Source organism: Onychomys torridus, chromosome 18, assembly GCF_903995425.1.
Source record: "Onychomys torridus chromosome 18, mOncTor1.1, whole genome shotgun sequence".
NCBI lineage: Eukaryota > Metazoa > Chordata > Mammalia > Rodentia > Cricetidae > Onychomys > Onychomys torridus.
Window position 1 is genome coordinate 45998245 of NC_050460.1, and position 18012 is coordinate 46016256.

Below are 18012 nucleotides of genomic sequence, written 5' to 3' on the forward strand. Positions count from 1 at the left end.
TTTTTATCCCATAACTGGAATTCAGAGGCAAGGAAAGACTACAAAGGACCCCAGCCCCATGCTGCTATCACTCTGCAGAGTGGTAGAGTATACACCAAGGGCTGATTGTAAAAAGCCAAATGGAAAATGCAACGTTGGGTCAGAAAACTTGGGTTGAAGTTTGTTAAAGAGGAAATTGACAGAAGTTTAAAGGATGTCTGTAATAGTTCAGATATGAAGTGACTCCTGCCCCCCCCACCCCCCGAGAACCCATGTAGGAGGGTTATTTCTTACCTGGTGGTGCTGTTTTGAGAGATGAATGTGACTTTGATAGATAGGGACCTAGATGGAGGTACTGGGTCATAGACAGCATGTCCTTGGAGGCTGTATCCTGCCCTGGACCTCCCCTTCTTTGTTCCAATCTTTCTGTACACCACGAGCTGAGAAGCCCCTCCCCACATGCTTCTGACACCATGGAGTTCAGCTTCCCCACAGAACTCGAGCAAGGACTGTGGACTGAACCCTCTGACACTGTGAGCCGAAAAAATTCTGCCTCCCTTTAAATTGTTCTCTCGGGTATTTTGGTTAAGCTATTGAAAGCTAGATAACACTGCCTAATACATGGGTATCAATATATTTTAAATCAAATTTAGAGATCAAAAAAGAATATAGAAGAGAGTAACCCCCTCCCCAGCCTCTGTGTGGAGATTTTACAAGTACAGATACCTTCATTCTTTTTCTCCTTAGCATCCATGCTGGCCCATTGTTGATGGCATTTGATGGCTGGATGGCAACTGTTGTTTTAATCCTTATGAGGTTTATCTGCACTCATTGCTTACATCTCATTGAATCCCAATTCCCTCCCCCTCCCCTTCCCCATCACTTACCTCTTCCTTGTCTTTTTCGTCTTCAACCCTGGAGCTAGGAGCATCCTTGCTCTCCATAACCAGAATCGTTCAAGACATTGTGGATGAACTTCCTGGACTCTGGTAGGTGGGGGGCAGATGTAATAAAGTGTCTGCATGATTTGCTTTACAGTTATCGCCCGGTTCTGCCAGTCACGATGTCCTGGCCCATGGGTGAGAGTGACAGCGTCTTACTGTACAGACATGTTGATGATTATGCTGCATGTTCAGATAGCATTTCAGAGTAAAATACTAATGTCAGCTCCCAGAGACCGTACTTGGGTTTGTGCAGGTTTGGGGAGAAATGGATGATACAGCTCTGGTTTAACGCAAAGCTCCTGTGAACAGCAATGGCGTCAGAACATCATTTAAGAATCATTGTCAATAATAAACAGATGAAGATTTGAAGATAGGAAACTTTTAAAAACATTTTAAAATTTATATATATATTATGCGTGAGTGCTCTGTCTGCCTGTATGCCTGCAGGCCAGAAGAGGGCATCAGATCCTATTATAGATGGTTGTGAGCCACTATGTGGTTACTGGGAATTAAACTCAGGACCTCTGGTGGAGCACCCAGTGCTCTTAATCGCTGAGTCATCTCTCCAGTCCCAAAGATGGAAATTTTAAAAGAAATTTAAAAAATCATTTTACATCCTCCACACTTACTTTTTCGGTTTAAGCCATGTATTATATTGTCTAGAATAGTCAGAGTCTGCATGTTTTAAGGATGACCTTCTTTATAAGTGTACTCTCAGGACCTTATTGTTTGTGTCAGTGTTGGCACAAATAAAGGAGATTTTTGTTGGCTCATGTCTGAAATCCCTGAAGGAGAGAATGATTGCCTTGGGTTTGAGGGCAGCCTGGAATACATGTTAAGTTCCTAGACAGCCCTAATTACAGAGTGAGACTCCGTCTCAACAAATAGAAGGATAAACAAATAGAATAATATCATATAAAATGATTCATGGGAAATACTCTGCAACCCAAATGACCTGTTTGCTGGATGAAATTTTGTGAAACTAGGTTATTGATAATTTCCATTTGTTATTTGTACTTGGTTACTTTAATAGTCATCCACAAAATTTTGGTCTTTGGTAGCCTTTATTTTTATTTTCAGCTAAAGGTACTATGGATAATTACTTACAGTTGGGTTGTAATTTTAAAATAGAACTTAGATGTTTGGAAATGAAGATTCATAATGATATTTTGTATATATATCTTTAGAAGGTATTTTCATTTTAAATTTCCTTTTATGTGTGAATGTGTGTGTCTGTGTGTGTGTGTACTTGTATCTGTGTGTGTGTGGTCATGCATATATGTGTGCGCACACGTGTGTGTCTGTGGCATGTGTGAGTCATGTGGGATCAGAGGACAACTTCAGTAGGCCAGGCTTTTTAAAACCCCAGGAGGGCAGTGACATTTGCTTCCATTTAAGATACTGATTTAGGTTGTTCAAGGATATCTTTACAGAACATAATTTTTCAATTTGGAATTATAAAAACATATATTGTTTTTGGCACATTTAATGCCCCACCCCTAATTAAACACATGTAAGTCTAGTTGTGTTGGGTAAAATCATCTCTTGTTTTAGAATGGGTTCTGGGTGTTCGGAGCATGTCCTTGGAGTCTGACAATCTGGATTTGAACCCTCACCGCTGACCTCGACCACTATAAACCCTCTTTTCTAAGATGGCCGAAGGATGAAGAGAGAACATAATACCTCCATGTCATACACACTAACATCTGTGATGCCAAGCCCCCAAGGAGTAAAATTTTCCAGCTAAGAGGAAGTTTCCTTCACATCAAGTCTTCTATTCAGAATTGACACGATCTGCAAGAGCAACCGACTCAAGTGTGAGGGGTCCAAACACAGCCACTGTTTTCTACTGTGGTTCTTTCACCTCACTGGGGACTTGGCCACCCCTCAGGGAACGTGGACAGGGATCTCCAGAAGTGAATCCCTGCCACTCTCTACCTCCATCTTTTAAACTGTTAAATTACTGCCCAGAAAAGTAACAAGCAAGTGAAGTAGCTCACAGGCTCAGATTTGACTGTCGAGAGTTTCACAGGAGCCAAATCTTCAAACGACATTTTGTGAGAAATGACTGAGGAACTCCTGTGCGGTTGCCCTTTGCTTAACATTCCCCTAGTCAAGACATATGTTCAGCCAGGTTTGGAAAACGAGGCTCACACTGCTACAATAAAACACAGTTCTGATACTTTCAGATTAGGAGGAAAAGCGATACAATGACATGGATAAAGGTAAAACAATTTGAGCAGTGTTTTTCAAGACACAGTGCCTTGGCATATGATACTCAGGCATTGTATTAGCAATGCATTTGTCGGGTGTTGTCTCAGAGGTTGTGACTCAGTAAATCTAGCCCTTTAGAGCCATCATGACATCCTGATAACTTCGAGGATAGGATGGTTGGCAAAAGTTCAAACAAACAAATACAAAACTCTCATCTTTATGTATTGTGGTTTCATATGACTTTTCACTTTAATCCAGATTAAAATCAGTAAGCAGAACTGACTTCAAGGGATCACTGTGTAGACCAACTTAGAAGCAGGACTCAACTCTTCATTACATAATGATCAGATCCTAAGATGGTACCACGTAACATTCCCTGTGACATGATATAGGGGATGAATCATGCATCCAGAGATGCATGGAGATCCATGTCCTATAGATAAATTAGTGGATGGTGTTTCAGATTAGAAAACAAAAAGGGGTTACTGCAAGGATCCTTTATTATAGGGTCTCCTGTGCATTTAAAATAGAATTTGATATATACAAATACAAAAGTCTCATTCAGCTTTGTAGGAAGACAGATATATGAAACCAAACCTCTAAATGTTTAAGAGAGAGGAGGGAGGAATTCTCAAGTTCAGAAAGTTCTGGAGAGCTGGTGTGCTCAGTGTCCTTACAGAGTGGCAACCAACTGTAGACCTTTTAAAATGTGAATTTAACTCTGATTTTAGAAAATTAAATATAGTTGCCTTTTAACTTCACAATAAAAATCTAATGCAAGTCACAGAACACGGTTAAAAATAACATCAGTTTTCTGGTGCTTGTTTGCTGTTAAAATTTCCAAACATTTTCTTCCATTGTACTTTAAGTCAAAGTACAGTTTCTGGTTGCTAGCCTACTTCTTCACCCTTGTGATGATGTCACAGTCTTTATAGCATCAATCCTGGATCATTTGTGTTTGGCATCTCAATTTAGGCATAGTACGGCAAGTTCATGTGGTAATGGATGCAGCTGGAACCCTTTACCGTTACAACAATTTTATCTGAATTCTCACTGCAAAGCCAACCTATCAGGAACTTGAACCTGTTCTGACTGCTTAAACTGCTATTCACTCTGTAGCCCAGGCTGGCCTTGAACTCACAGAGATCTGCCTGGCTCTGCCTCCCAAGTGCCGGGATTAAAGGCGTGCGCCACCACCGCCACCCTTAAACTGCTATTCAATATGAGTAATTCTTCAGGGATATGAGATGGGCTGATGGAGATAGCTCAGTTGGTGAAGTGTTAGCTATCCACGTCTGAGCATGGAGTGTCATCTCCATGTAAAAAGCTGGGTGTGGTGGTGCGGATGCAGAACTAAGTAGCTCCCTGAGGTTTGATGGTTAACCAGTCTAGTGTCCTTGGATTCTCTTAGGTCCCAGTGACTGACTTTGTCCCTAAGACCAAGAAGGGAAGCAGCCAAAGAACAACATCCAAGGTTGATCTCTGTCTTCTACATGCCTGTGTGCACACACACGTAAAACAGGCACACACGCACCCTTGCACAAGCACACAACGTACGATGTTAACGGATTTACTCTGAGAATTACTTGATATCTGCTAGGCTCTTGGCATCTTCCTGATATGTGTTGTACCCAAACGTCTGACTTTCTTTCTTCTAGCCTACTAATAGTTTCTACCACCTCTTCGTTTTCATACTTTAAGTTTCTTATTTTCAGTGTTTAGTTTGAAAGATGGTATCTGTCTCCCAGTCAGGAATAGTTAAAACCAAGTGTATTTTTACTCCCTTAAACAGTTTATTTTAGAAAATATCTTTGCAAATAAATTTCTCAGAAAATTTCTTAGAAATTTCTCAATTTCTAAGCAGTTTCTGAAAGCAGACAGACCTAAGTTCAAACTGGGATATGTCTGTCCCGAGTGTTAAATTTGGCTTATATTGCCATCCAAAATATAATGTATATTAAAAATCTCACTGGTTTTGTGAGATTTCTAGAATGTTCAGGAGGGGACAGAGATGGAGATACAGTGAACCCCCAAATATTTGCAGACTCTCATGGTTTTTAGTATCTGCGTCTATTTGAATAACTGATGTTTTATCTTTCTTTCTTATTATGAGAGTACTTTAAAAAAAAATTCATGACTTAAAAATTTTGTGTTTTGCCAAAACACAAAAAGACAAAGAAAATGTCTTCCTAAAATGTTACCTCCGAGTCAAATGTGTACTCAGTTGAACGTGTGATCAGCTCCGTATTTCGGACTTTTTACAACCACTAAAGGAGCTCAACATAGGCTGTGTTCTCTTTTCCTGCCTCTTGTTTTTCCTCTGTATCCTGGGGTCAGCTTGTCTCACATCTTGGCAGTGCTGATCCACACACTCACAAATGACCCTTGTGTTTTAAGAAACGTGTGGCTTGCAGGACTTCTGAATAAAGGATCCTCACAAGCAAGCCCAGAGCTTCCTCTGAGAAGAGTTCCCTGGACTCAGAGTGTAGAGATTTCTGAGATGATTAGATCTTACTCAATGGCATGTCTCACTTCTCCTGCCTGCTATCTCTGGGAGTTCTCTGGCTCTGGCTAGAGAGAGGAAGCTTTTAGTGTCAGAGAAAAAACAACATCTGGGCTTTGAGAGCGGCTCAACCCAGCGGTCTTCATCTCTGTGTCCTTGGATGAGTCCCAACTTAGGGAGCATGAGTGTATCTTCACAGAATTGTTTTAGGAAGGCAGAATGAGACAGTTTATGAGATTTGTAAACCTTAAAATACTGCATGGCTTTATCGCGTGTTTCAGCTGCTGCTGCTGCTGTTGTAACTGTGATGGGTCAGACTCCAGTTTTCAACTCCAACAACCAGGCAAACAGCTTTTTTAGTTGTTTAGATGGTGGGCAGTAGCCATGGAGGGGAGCACAGGGGTCAGGCAGGTGGTGAGAGAGATAAAAATAATGCTGGAAAAGAGAAGTTATATGTGAAAGGTTTTGATACGTGTTAACAAATTTCATATGTGTGATTTTATTTTATTCTATTCTTCTCCACCTATTTTAGCAGATTTTAATACCAGTTATCTGCCACCCCCGACAAAACAGAACAAAAAAAAATGACATAACCTAATATCCTATTTTTTTCTTGTTTAAAGACCTTTTGGGCTTAATGCCAAATGTGAAAGATCTCAAAAGTCTTAGGTTGTTGACTTCTTGCTATAGTTGAGGACACAGGGTGCTCCCAGCTACAGTTCCAAGGCGATTGATTGTTCCCATTGATAGTTGATTGTAGATGAACTGAAAAGCTGTAGGAACATCTGATGGGGAGGAAAGTCAGGGTTAATTTTAGGAGTGTGGTTCCTAGTAGGTTGATCATGCTCCAGTTGAGGGCCCCACACATGTGTATATGAGCAGCGTAAGTTGGACTCAGTAGGATGTATATGTATATATATATATGGCTATAAAGTTGGGAGGGATTTAGGGATACAGGTGGGGATGGATTTAGAAGAGCTGGGGGTTGTGTTGAGGGGTGAATATGATCAAAATACATTATATGCACATATGAGATTCTCAAAGAATTTGTAAAAATGATATATTAAAAATGTTTAAAGAAAGTGCTTTGCATCAGGAAATCAAGGGTATACATTTCTAAGGCTCCTTTGGAGCCTTAAGTTTTTTTTTTTTTTTTAATTATTTGTCAAATTAAGAAATGTCTGGGGAAAGTTTGAAGGTGATTAGTCTTACAAATTAATGCTTCTTTGGATCTTTGGGAGAATGACTTCTAATAAAAAAGTTGCAAATAACGTTTTGGTTTATATAATAAAATTCCATTTGATTTCATACTCACAAAGAATAGATTTGTAACCCAGTTTAAATTTTGTTCAGAGCTAAATCTCAGTGTAAGGGATCATGAACAATCAGAATAATACATTGCAAAGAAACAAGAAACTGGAAAACAATTAAGATTAAAATTAGACTTAAATAACAAAAATATTGAATAGGAAATAATTTATGCAAAATATTTTACAAAATCTGGGATGCTAAATATTTGATACAAGTACCGTGACATTTGTAGTTACATTAAAGTTAATGGTTTTCTTTTTCCATTATTTTGCTCCCCCCCCCTTTTTTTTATTTCAACAGATCTTTGATTTACAATTTTGAAATCCTTCCTGGTGGTGTTTGTATATTTTCTGTGATCGACCTGTGTGAAACTATATGCATACAGAAAGTATTTCTTAGGAGGGGTTAAAAAATTAAGTTTGATATCCCTTTTTACTAACTGTTCTTCTCTAGCATTTTTGATTGTATTTGAACTCTATTAAACTGATATTTTCTGCCTCTACTTTTGATGTCATGAATATTAAGTTAAACCATAAAAATGCTTCCCTTCACATAACAGTGATTGACAGTTGCAGTTTTATACTCAAACATTCAAAAGAAAAAAAAAGAATGTGTGATTACCATGAAGAAACTAATGATATCTCCAATAATAAACCGTCAGGTAGACAACAGATACAAGTTGTCATTTCAGCCGTGGAAAAGCCAGGTTTTCTTAATTTGATTTGAATTCATGTAACCAATATGTGATTTAGATCGATGTCTAATACTTCTTGGTTATTGTTTTGGATAATTTGTGGCTAAATCCCCAAGGGAACAACATGAACAAGGGAACAATAGACTGTTACTGTCTATTCTGGAGTGAGTTTTCTCCAAAAAGCACATCTATACTGAAAGCACTAGATTTTTAACATTCTTTCTCAGGTGCTGTACACAGTAAGAAAACTTCTGTATTTTTCCTTTAACATATTCCCCAAATATAGTTTCACCTTCTAAATGAAAATTCGACTTAAGAACCAGGCACAGTTTGAACTGACTTGTGGTTATTTTTAGATAAAACCACTTTGGGTTAATTAAGAGAAAAAAAAATGCAACTGTACAATTATACCATATCCTCCCACCTTGGCCTGACAATGAGGAGATGTAACAGAAGGTTTTCTTTGTCACTGTAGCTGCACCTTTGAAGTGTATCAAAGTCTGTTGCTGTGGTTACGACCTTTGTTTCCAGTGATGTTTGGTCCATGCTTTCCCCTAAGCTTAACAATGGTTACTCAAAAGAATGAAATAATGAGCCATTCATTCGGAAATACTTAGTTAAAATATCCCTCTTTATCATTACATTTCGCTGCTTAGAAACTAGGCTGTAATTCAAGGCAACAGTTAAGACTTAGAACTGTTAAAAAAAAATCTGATTTTTTTTTTCATTTATAAGAAAGAGCTGTCTATGTAATTGAAGAACCTCTTACACGTCTGAACAATTAAAACCGTTTTTGGTTAATGTATTATTTCTGGAACAAGTAGATAAAATCCTATGCGGTAAGCATGATAATGATAAAAATCGTGCATTGTTCGCACAGCACAGATTTCAGAGTCAAGGTTTCTGGGCACAAATGCAGTAACAAAACAGTCCCTACAAAACCGAGTAACTCTCAAGAACACAAGAAATAATGTTTGTTAATTTAAAATTTTAGAAACTGAAAGGTGTAAAGTTTGTAAAGTAAAGCATAATTAAATTATGGTACTGTACATACCAGTTGTTCCTAGAATTGAAACTTTATAATATGAAAAAATACATTAGCGCTGTACAATTTTTACACATAGGTAGGATGAGTTTTGGAAAAAAAATGATTTTTTTTTTTTCAGGGCCATTCTCTGTCAAAGTCAAAAAAATACTGCACAACTTAGCTAGTTACAAAGTATAGACTTGAAACAATTCATGTCTTCATTTATTTCATGAACCAATCTTGGAATTTTGTTTATTTGAATAGGGGATTTTTGTTTTTGTTTTGTTTTTGAGAGTTGCAATGAACAAATTTTCCTCTTTCTGTTGTTGAGGTCACAGTTCGGTAGCAAGCCTGGGCTACCGCTCAGCTCGGTCAAGCCAGCTGTGGTTTATGGTCACTGATGCGGCCAGCTGACGTGATTGTGCTCAAGTCCAGCTCAGTCTCTAGGTGGCTTTCCATGGTATCTTCCTGTGCATTCGTTTCAAAGGTCTTATGGGAGAGAAGTTCATGATGGACCCCACAGTAACTTATTGTGGGCTGGTCGTATGCCAGAAAGGTTGACACATTCATTGATAAAGGAATCTGGGGAAAAAAACGACATGAGAAAAGTCAGTTATCAAAAGACAGGCAAGTATCCAGGGGCAAGACTTGGAGATTGTGAAGTGTGGATCTGACTATCCTTCGTGTTTGTATCTGTGGCTCTACTGTCCCCACACTGTTCTGCCTCTGTCCCCCATTTTCACAGAAATGAATTCAATATGGAGGCTTGAAAGCTTGAGTACAGCTGCTTGAATCTTAAATAGAACCTGCAGATTCATAGTAGTTTGAATGGGTCTAAAAAATGATAAAACATTTCTTCATTGGAAAGCCAAGGAAAGGACTTTCTCTAACTGGTGTGAAATGTGTTTTCAAACTATGAAAAGTATTATTTGGTTACTTGTGTATTGTATCAATCTTAAAAAGTCTTATTAATAAAAACAAACCTGGAGCCAGGTACTAGGGTCAACACTGGAAGATCAGAGGAGCCGAACAAGCCACAGCCACCTCACCTTGTCAGTTCCTCAGCTGATCCTGTTTCCTCAGACTGGAAGCTTCTGAGTCAATCCAGAATGAATCTCAGCTGAACTGCTGCTAAAAGCCTAAAAGCTTAACCAGCTCTAGTTCCTGGTTTTCACGCCTTATGTACCTTTCTGCTTTCTGCCCTCACTTCCTGGGATTAAAGGGTGAGTCACCATTTCTGAGTTCTTAGCAGTTCCCAGGCAATGAGGGTGCAGCTGCTTCACACACCTCCTTCTGAAGACTGTTTCTGGAGAGGACTGTCAAGTCATCCTGACTGTGCCTACCCAGAATCCCGTCATTATTTCCTTAAGATTACTCCTGGAAACGTTAAGCTCTGTAGTTTGGTCTTTCTATGTAAAGGCTAGAGCACAGAGAACACCCAGGAAGAAAGCTCTCTGATTTCTATAAAGGTCTACCAGGCTGCAGAGAATAAAGCTGCTCTGAAGGACTAAGTGGTCCAGCTAGGGAAAGGCTTCTTTACTAAATCAAAGATGCTACAGAGTATGGCTGACAGAAGCAACTCCGATGATGATGATGCACAGAAGGGAACACAGGTGAGAGACAACAGTTGTCTTAGGTACAACCAGTTGCCAAAGTCTACAGAACATCGCTGCTTAGTTTCTTGATGAGACAAAAAGTTGTGGCAGCATTGAGGAGCCTTTAGCCCTGATCTTACTTTGTCTGCTGTGGTATATACACCATTTAAGGGTCCTCCCAATCCTCAGGTCTTGACATTTACGTTTCCCTGTGGTGTAAAGATGGTAGGAACAACCATCTTAATGGTGTTTAGAGTTGGGATTTCTGGGAGGTGAGTAGAGTTGAATTGAGTTGAATAGTCATTAGAGTTACACTTCCAAATGTTGAGTCCTGTGGCTTTATATAGGAAGAAACAGATGCAGCAGAAGGGGCCTTAAAGGGACCCACACAGTCCCTGACTCTTACCATGTGAAGGTCTGTACTCAGCCTGAAAGAAGGCTGTCACCACTGAAGCCTTGAGACTTTTCACCTCTGGAACCCTTAGTCCAAGTAAACAACCTTTATTTATAACTCAATCGCTGCCCAGTGTCGTGTTATTGGCTCAGAAAACAGACCACTATAATTGTAATTCACATTGCTGGATTTCTTTGAATGAAAACTTGTACCATTCTTGTTTGGGAAATGGATAAAATGTTTGTGCACATCACACTAAATGCTGTTTTAATCTCAAATCAGAGCACGAAACCAAGGGAGATTGAATGTCAAGTCTTTATTACCTGCTTCTCTACTGTCTGCCCTCTCCTTTCCAGCGATAAAACTCTTCTGTTTCTTTTTCCAGCCCTGACCTCTTAGGCATCTTTGTCTCTCCTTTAGTAAAAAAAAATATCATTTCCTTATTTCCTCTTTCAGTACAAACATTGTTTTTCTTTGAGAGCATTTAATGATGAGTATTTCAATGTGTCAAATGTGTAGGTCTCAGTCCCTGGAGACAGAAGTATAATCCAGTTCACCCAGTGAAACACTGTGTAGTCTTTCCTAGTTTGTGGAATTCTGAAATTTGAAATATGAAATTATGTGGCACATGAGTCGAATACAAACAATCATGGCTGCTGGAAGGCCATCCAGATGTTGCATAGCAGCAAAATAAGATACTTGTACTTAAATCCAGACTTCTTTTGTTATAGATGAGTTATCTCTGATAACTAAAATGCTTTCACCTAAAAATAATTGTGCAGCAAGAGGATATTTAAGGTATAGGAGAGAAAAACTTAGAACCATTATTGGGTGCATAGTTTCATATCATTTTCTGGGAAATCGGTCCTAGGTAATGTGCTGTGGTCACATATCTGCAGGAATACAGTTGTTTTTATTAACCATAGAAGTGTACACCTTTCGCATTTATTTGGGATACCTCCTGGTTTACAGAGTTAAATCTACAGTGAAGTGTTTGGAATGTCCATGGTTAAATTTTGGCAAATAATATATGATGATATACTTATTACTCTCTGTGTGTTTTTGTGCACACATACACATTTTCCCTAATACATTTAGTATCTAGAGGCTGCTGGTCTCTAGAAGACAAAGTCCTACTTTGAATCATAGCAATTAGGTGGCTAACTCTGATTTTGTATTTAAAAATCCCACATTTTTCTTTATTGTTGAGTATATATTATTTGATAAACCTTACACATGGATATATTGTCTTAATGTCAGGGCATGTTTATATTTAATATTTATGAAACTGGGATAGTTCTTAAAAGCAGTTCTTAAAAGATATTTTTATTTTGCCTCTACAATCAAAAGTAAATCTTGAAGTTAATGAAATCTTATTGTCACAAGAGTGACATAGAAAGATATAGCAGTGAGTAAAATATAATAGCTCACCACATGGCAATATGGCACAGATTTTTTTTTAGCTTGACTTAAATGGTTTTGAAAATAAAGGAGTTAGTATTAGACTTATGTATATCTATGTATGTGCATGTTTATGCATTAAAGGAGTATGGAGTATATATATTCATAAGAATTTGTATAGATGTAGATATGTACAATATATAAATATATTCATGATATAATAGCTAGAACTAATGCTTTAAAACCATTTAAATGAAGTCTGATAAATAAATTGTATTGATCTATTGATTTAGATACTGTAACATATTTGTATTCCCAATGTAGGGTATATACACATAAATATACATATTTCTACAGATGTATATAAATATGGTATTAATATACCTATGTATGTGTATTTACTCAGAAAGTTTTTCAACTTGAGTTCAAGTCAACTTTTTGTGAATTATGAAAATTTTGCCCTGGTCTTTTTATCAGTAAGGTGAAATAATTTTTTAAAACTATATCAATGCATTAAATTTATTTCCAAATCTTTCTTTCTTTCTTTCTTTCTTTCTTTCTTTCTTCCTTTCTTTCTTCCTTCCTTCCTTCCTTCCTTCCTTCCTTCCTTCCTTTCTTTTCTTTTCTTTTCTTTTCTTTTCTTTTCTTTTTTTTGAGACAGTGTTTCTCTGTGTAGCTTTACGCCTTTCCTGGCTCTTGCTCTGTAGACCAGGCTGGCCTCGAACTCACAGCGATGTGCTTGCCTCTGCCTTCTGAGTGATGGGATTACAGGTGTGTGCCACCACTGCCCAGCTTGTTTACAAATTTATTTGTAAATATTTCATACATATATAAATAACAAACTTCTTTTTTATTGACTAACCAGATAGGTAAAGGTGCATTAAGCCCTGTTCATATATGAAGTACTCAATGTTAATGACCAGACCAAGTGATTCATGTACAGAATAAAGTCAGTGATTTTCTTTTTAGTCTTACAAAGGACATTAAATTTCAACTCATCAGATACTTATTTCAATTTTTAATTAAAACGTATTTTCAATTTCATATGTGTGTGGTGTGTATGCATGGGTATGTGTGTATGCATATTTGTGTATGTTTGCATGTATGGAGGTATGCATGTATGTGTGTGAAAGTGGAGTCCCAAAGTTGATGTCAAGAACCCTCTTTGGTTGCTCTTCTTCCTCATTCATTGAGTCACGGTATTTCAATCAAACCCAGAGCTTACTGATGACAATTGCTAGTTAGCTTGCTCTGGAGATCTTCTGTCTCCATCTTCAGAGGCTGCAAAAACAGGTGGGCTACCATGACCATTCAACATTTATGTGGATTTGGGGGATTCAAAGAACTTTATTGAGCCATTCCCCCAGATATTTACTTTAAATGTGATTGCTAACCTGTAGCAATGTTTTATGCCTAATCACCTATAATGTGAAAATCATTCTGATCCCTCATGAAAAATACTACACATATTTTTGTTGGATTGCCTTCTTTATATCGACATCATAGGATGCACTGAACACTTTATTGATGTGTAATACTAGATCCTTAAATGAATCAAAGTGGGAAAGTCAGATGCGAATTATGTAATGTACTCACTCTTCAAGTAATAATGCCTGACTCAGTACTTCTATATGCAGTACTGTGTATGTTGGGTTTTTACCAGAAAGAGTGATTGTCTTTACCTTTCCATTATGGGTCAGTAGTCTGGGAACACAGCAGATAACAACTTGTGATAGTCTCATTGTCTGAAGACTTGGAGTAGGAGGAAACATTTCTTTTTGTTTAAACGATCTAAAATACCAGCATGTAAAATCTCCATAGACTTTTGATGTCAGGTAGAACACTGGCTGCAGAGGTTCGGGAAACTACTGGGGCTCCAGCCATCTGTTCTGACTTTGGATTTCGCTGGTGGGATGGTTTCTTGTACTACAGTGTGGCTGATGGTTGAGTGGTGATGGAGAAACTACCAGCTGGCATTAAACAAACATATACTGTGAGGGTCAGAAACAATGTGTATCAACCCCATCTGCTACCAAGGACAGCAGAGGCAGCATCTGCCATTCCTTGGCAGGATTGTCAAGTGTGATCATGTAACCTTTTACATTTTTGTTTTCAGATTAACCTGTGTATGTTGATCTCTCTCTCTTCCTCCCCTCTCCAGAACCTCTCTAAAGCATTGAGGTTCTTTCTACTCTGTCTTTGAGAGAACAGTTTCTTTCAATACATTTCTACCTGATAAAAGTCTTACCTATAATTACTTCAAGTTTTGCTTTAATCCCTTAGGTCACTGTTTTCTTTCTTTCTTTCTTTCTTTCTTTCTTTCTTTCTTTCTTTCTTTCTTTCCTTCTTTTTCTGAGACAAGGTTTCTCTGTGTAGCCCTGGCTGTCCTGGAACTCTCTTTGTAGACCAGGCTGGCCTCAAACTCACAGAGGTCTGCTTGCCTCTGCCTCTTGAGTGCTGGGATTAAAGGCATGCACCACTACCACCTGGCCAGGTCATTGTTTTCTGATGAAGTAATTATTATTAAGATGTATTTTGCGGAGTTTTAGGTATATGAAAACCTACTCTAATAAAGAATCATCAAATACCATTCTAACAAAAAGTTCTGTCTAGTTACTCAGGCAATTTCCCTTAGGAAAAAAATTCAATTCCAATCAGCTAGTATTATTTTTACATCAGTGCTATTCACCTTAGAAGTGTTTTCCCAAATAACTGTATCAACATCAATAATATATGCTGTTTATATAAAAGATTTATAGTTAAAGTTACCAGTTATTATGGTCTTCCCTCATTCACTATATTTATAAAGGAAAAGCACTACTTTTAAAGTTTCTGAGTTGTGATCAAGAACTCATTGTGACCTTACATTCTCTGTGTAAGATCTGTTTATAAAGATATGCTTATATAAATATGCATATGTATTTCTCAAGTTCTAATGAAAAGGCATTCCTGTATGTCCTATGTGATAATAAGTATTGTGGCAGTTCATCATGCAAGAAAAGAATCAAAAGTCTCTTTTTCTCTATGCAGAATGAACAATGAGAATGGCTTTCCTGTTAAGGGCTATTTCTAAGTTGTAGTCTTTAGTAAATATAAATATCCTCCTCTAATTATGTTGGAACAGAATTTCCACACTGTTAGCATAGTTCACAGGGTAAACTCTTCGAGATTTACAAAGTCACATGCTCTCTGCCAGGGACTCTTCCCTTCCAGGTTGTTGAAGCTATGGCACTTGAGGGCTTTGGCCACTATTGTTTGTGTGTTTATGCATGATGGTGAAGGCAACAGAGACATTTCATGAAGGGATGCTTTGAAACACAGCCTTCCTCACTCTATAGTCCCATTATCTTCATTGTATTGTCAGAATTCAGAAGCCTATAATCCTACTTTTGTTTGTTCATCTACAAAACTAAACTTCATTGATTTTTAAAACTGATTTTTATCTCTTATTATTTTATGAAATAAGAGACAGGTATTATGACTCCATCCTTCCTTCCCTCCTCCTCTTTCCCCACTTTGCTCCTCTTTTCCACATCACTTCCATTGTCCCTCCATCTCTCAGTACGTTTTTTATTCCAGGCTGGTCTTGATCTCTTGATCCACTCACCTTAACCTCCTAAGTGCTGTGGGTTCCAGGCACGAAACTACTACATCTGACTGATACATTGTCTCCAGATTTGTCTCCTCCAATGAAACTTAAATCTTTGATGCAGAGACCTCTTCCCTTCAGTGTCCCTGTTTTTTACCAGGAGTATTAAGTTAACACACTCTTGCTCATCTATCTTAACCCTGGCTTCTAGTTCTACATGTCCCCCAGCTTTCCACTACTTTTTAGACACAACGGCATGCACCCACTTCTCTATCCTTGCTGCCACAGTCTTTGCTCAGAGGACCATAATCTTGCTCACTTTCAGTGATCACCTGCCCAGTCTCTACAGAAATGCAAATAAATTTAGGCATTTAAAAAGCATTTCTATAGTTAACTATAGAAATATAAGCACCATATAAGTAGCAAATGTTTTCTTTTTCAGCTTTTTCTCTTGAGAAAATTCTATCTGAAGCAATTCTCTTTATTTTGGGACAGATGTGAAATTTGAAATATATATTATCCTGGGAAATTAACTTGCTCAAGTATATTATTTTATAGAGAGACAGCAACACATACATGTGTATCATGATATTGCCTGTAAAGTTTTTAAGGAGAACTTGTGACTTAACATGCACACATGTCGATGATGTCACTGTTCACCTGACACCCAGGCTTTCATTACATAAGCTGATTTTCTTGATTATATCCTGGGTCTTGCTATGGTATATGCAACTTTGTGTTTAGAAATTGGTCAACAATGATTGCTTCACTCTGTGAAGTCTGATCTTTGTGGACAGGCTAGTAGTTTTGTTTATAGTTAAAATAGATGAATCCCTCTGTGGCATTATTTGAATAATATTAAAACTTCATTTCCCACCAGTTCACTTCTCAGCTTGAAAAGTTGAATCACTAATCATTATTTTGGTTTCTAAATGTTGAGGCAGTGGATACAATCTTAGTGCTGTGGGAGGAAAATTTTGCAAACCAGTACCACACTGTAGCTTGGGTTTCCAGCTGTGTGTCAACGTCTGCTGGATATTTCCTTATTTAATTTCTTTTGGCATCCTGCAGTGGTTTTTCTGTATAGCTCCCTAGATCACAGCCATGGGCATTTGTTCCAATTCTTGACTGACATCCGGCAGGGCACTGCACATAATCTTCACCATGATTCACTGAACTTTTATTATGTGACAAATATGTTTTGTGCTGGTCTTGTGTTATCTATTTTAAGTCCTGAAAAGCTGTTCTCATTTCACAGTAAATATAATTATCCCCATTTTACAGCTGAGAAAACTAAGACTTAGTTTAAATAGTCTGAAATTATTCTCGTGATTTCCCGACTACTTTACTGCTACATTTCACTGCCTGCTTATCGTGATATATCTTACTCAGCTCTATAGGTTAGAGAGCTGAACATAATGTGTCCAGTATTATTTCCACACCATTCCCAAATGGCCTTCTTATTTGCTGTGGTGTGAGCAATAGGGCCTCCTATGCTACCCCACAGTTTTGTATTGTTTTGTACCCAGGAGAAAACAGAATTTATCATGGGTTTATATGGGTAGGCAGAGATGGCTTTAACAAAACTGTTCTGTGCTTCTTGTGAAATTAGTATGTGTTCCTTCAGACTATAAGGAACAGTGTTCATGTTGGAGAAGCTTTAGGACTGGGATGGAAGTCTCCAAAATACTCCTGTGTTCATGTATGTTAAGATTGCTCAGCAGAACTGGAGAGGACTTAAAGTTAAAATTGTGTTGGCCTGGAGATCAGTAGATGTTCTACAAACCATGGATTTTTAGTCGCTCCAGATTTCTGCTCCTAATGTTTGAGCAAAACACTGGTACTGATTGTGTTTGCACTTGTATATATACACATAACTGCTTGTGTAAATAAAGGCCAAAGGTCAACTATATATTTTAATTTTTAGGTGCCATACACCTCATTTTTGAGCATCTCTCACTGGCCAAGGAGTCACCAAATAGTTAGACTAACGCTAGAGAGCCCCAGGAATCTTCCATCTCTGCATCCCTAGCTCTAGGATGTCAAGAGTTCCCCTATGCCTGGCTTTGAAAATGTGCATTAGATACATGTATCTTGAGTCTTTGTGCTCACAGGACAAGGACTTTACCAATTGAGCTATCTCCCTATCCCTGATTGTTTGCTTTTCTCTTAACTGTATATATATATATATATATATATATATATATATATATATATATATATATATATACAGACTTCAATCAAAATGTGGTTTGTGTTACTTCCTATTAAATACTACCATTTTGATTGTTTTCCACAATAAAACCTTTCTAGGGAGGTGTTGGGGGACATCAAGCATAGAAAATGAAGAATAAACATGAG

The 18012-nt window shown here is 37.9% G+C and overlaps 2 protein-coding genes across 2 annotated transcripts in view; one reads left to right on the plus strand and one right to left on the minus strand.

Moving 5' to 3' along the window:
* The window catches only part of Ctnna3 (catenin alpha 3), a 1414880-nt gene that overhangs the window by 367540 nt on the left and 1029328 nt on the right, over positions 1 to 18012 (plus strand). The window lies entirely within an intron of this gene.
* Lrrtm3 (leucine rich repeat transmembrane neuronal 3) overlaps positions 7102 to 18012 on the minus strand; it is a 166322-nt gene continuing 155411 nt past the window's right edge. Inside the window, exon 3 of the mRNA XM_036167772.1 lies at positions 7102 to 9254. Within this exon, the coding sequence (XP_036023665.1) occupies positions 9045 to 9254 (210 nt within the window). The 3' untranslated portion in view covers positions 7102 to 9044. The remainder of the gene's footprint in view (positions 9255 to 18012) is intronic.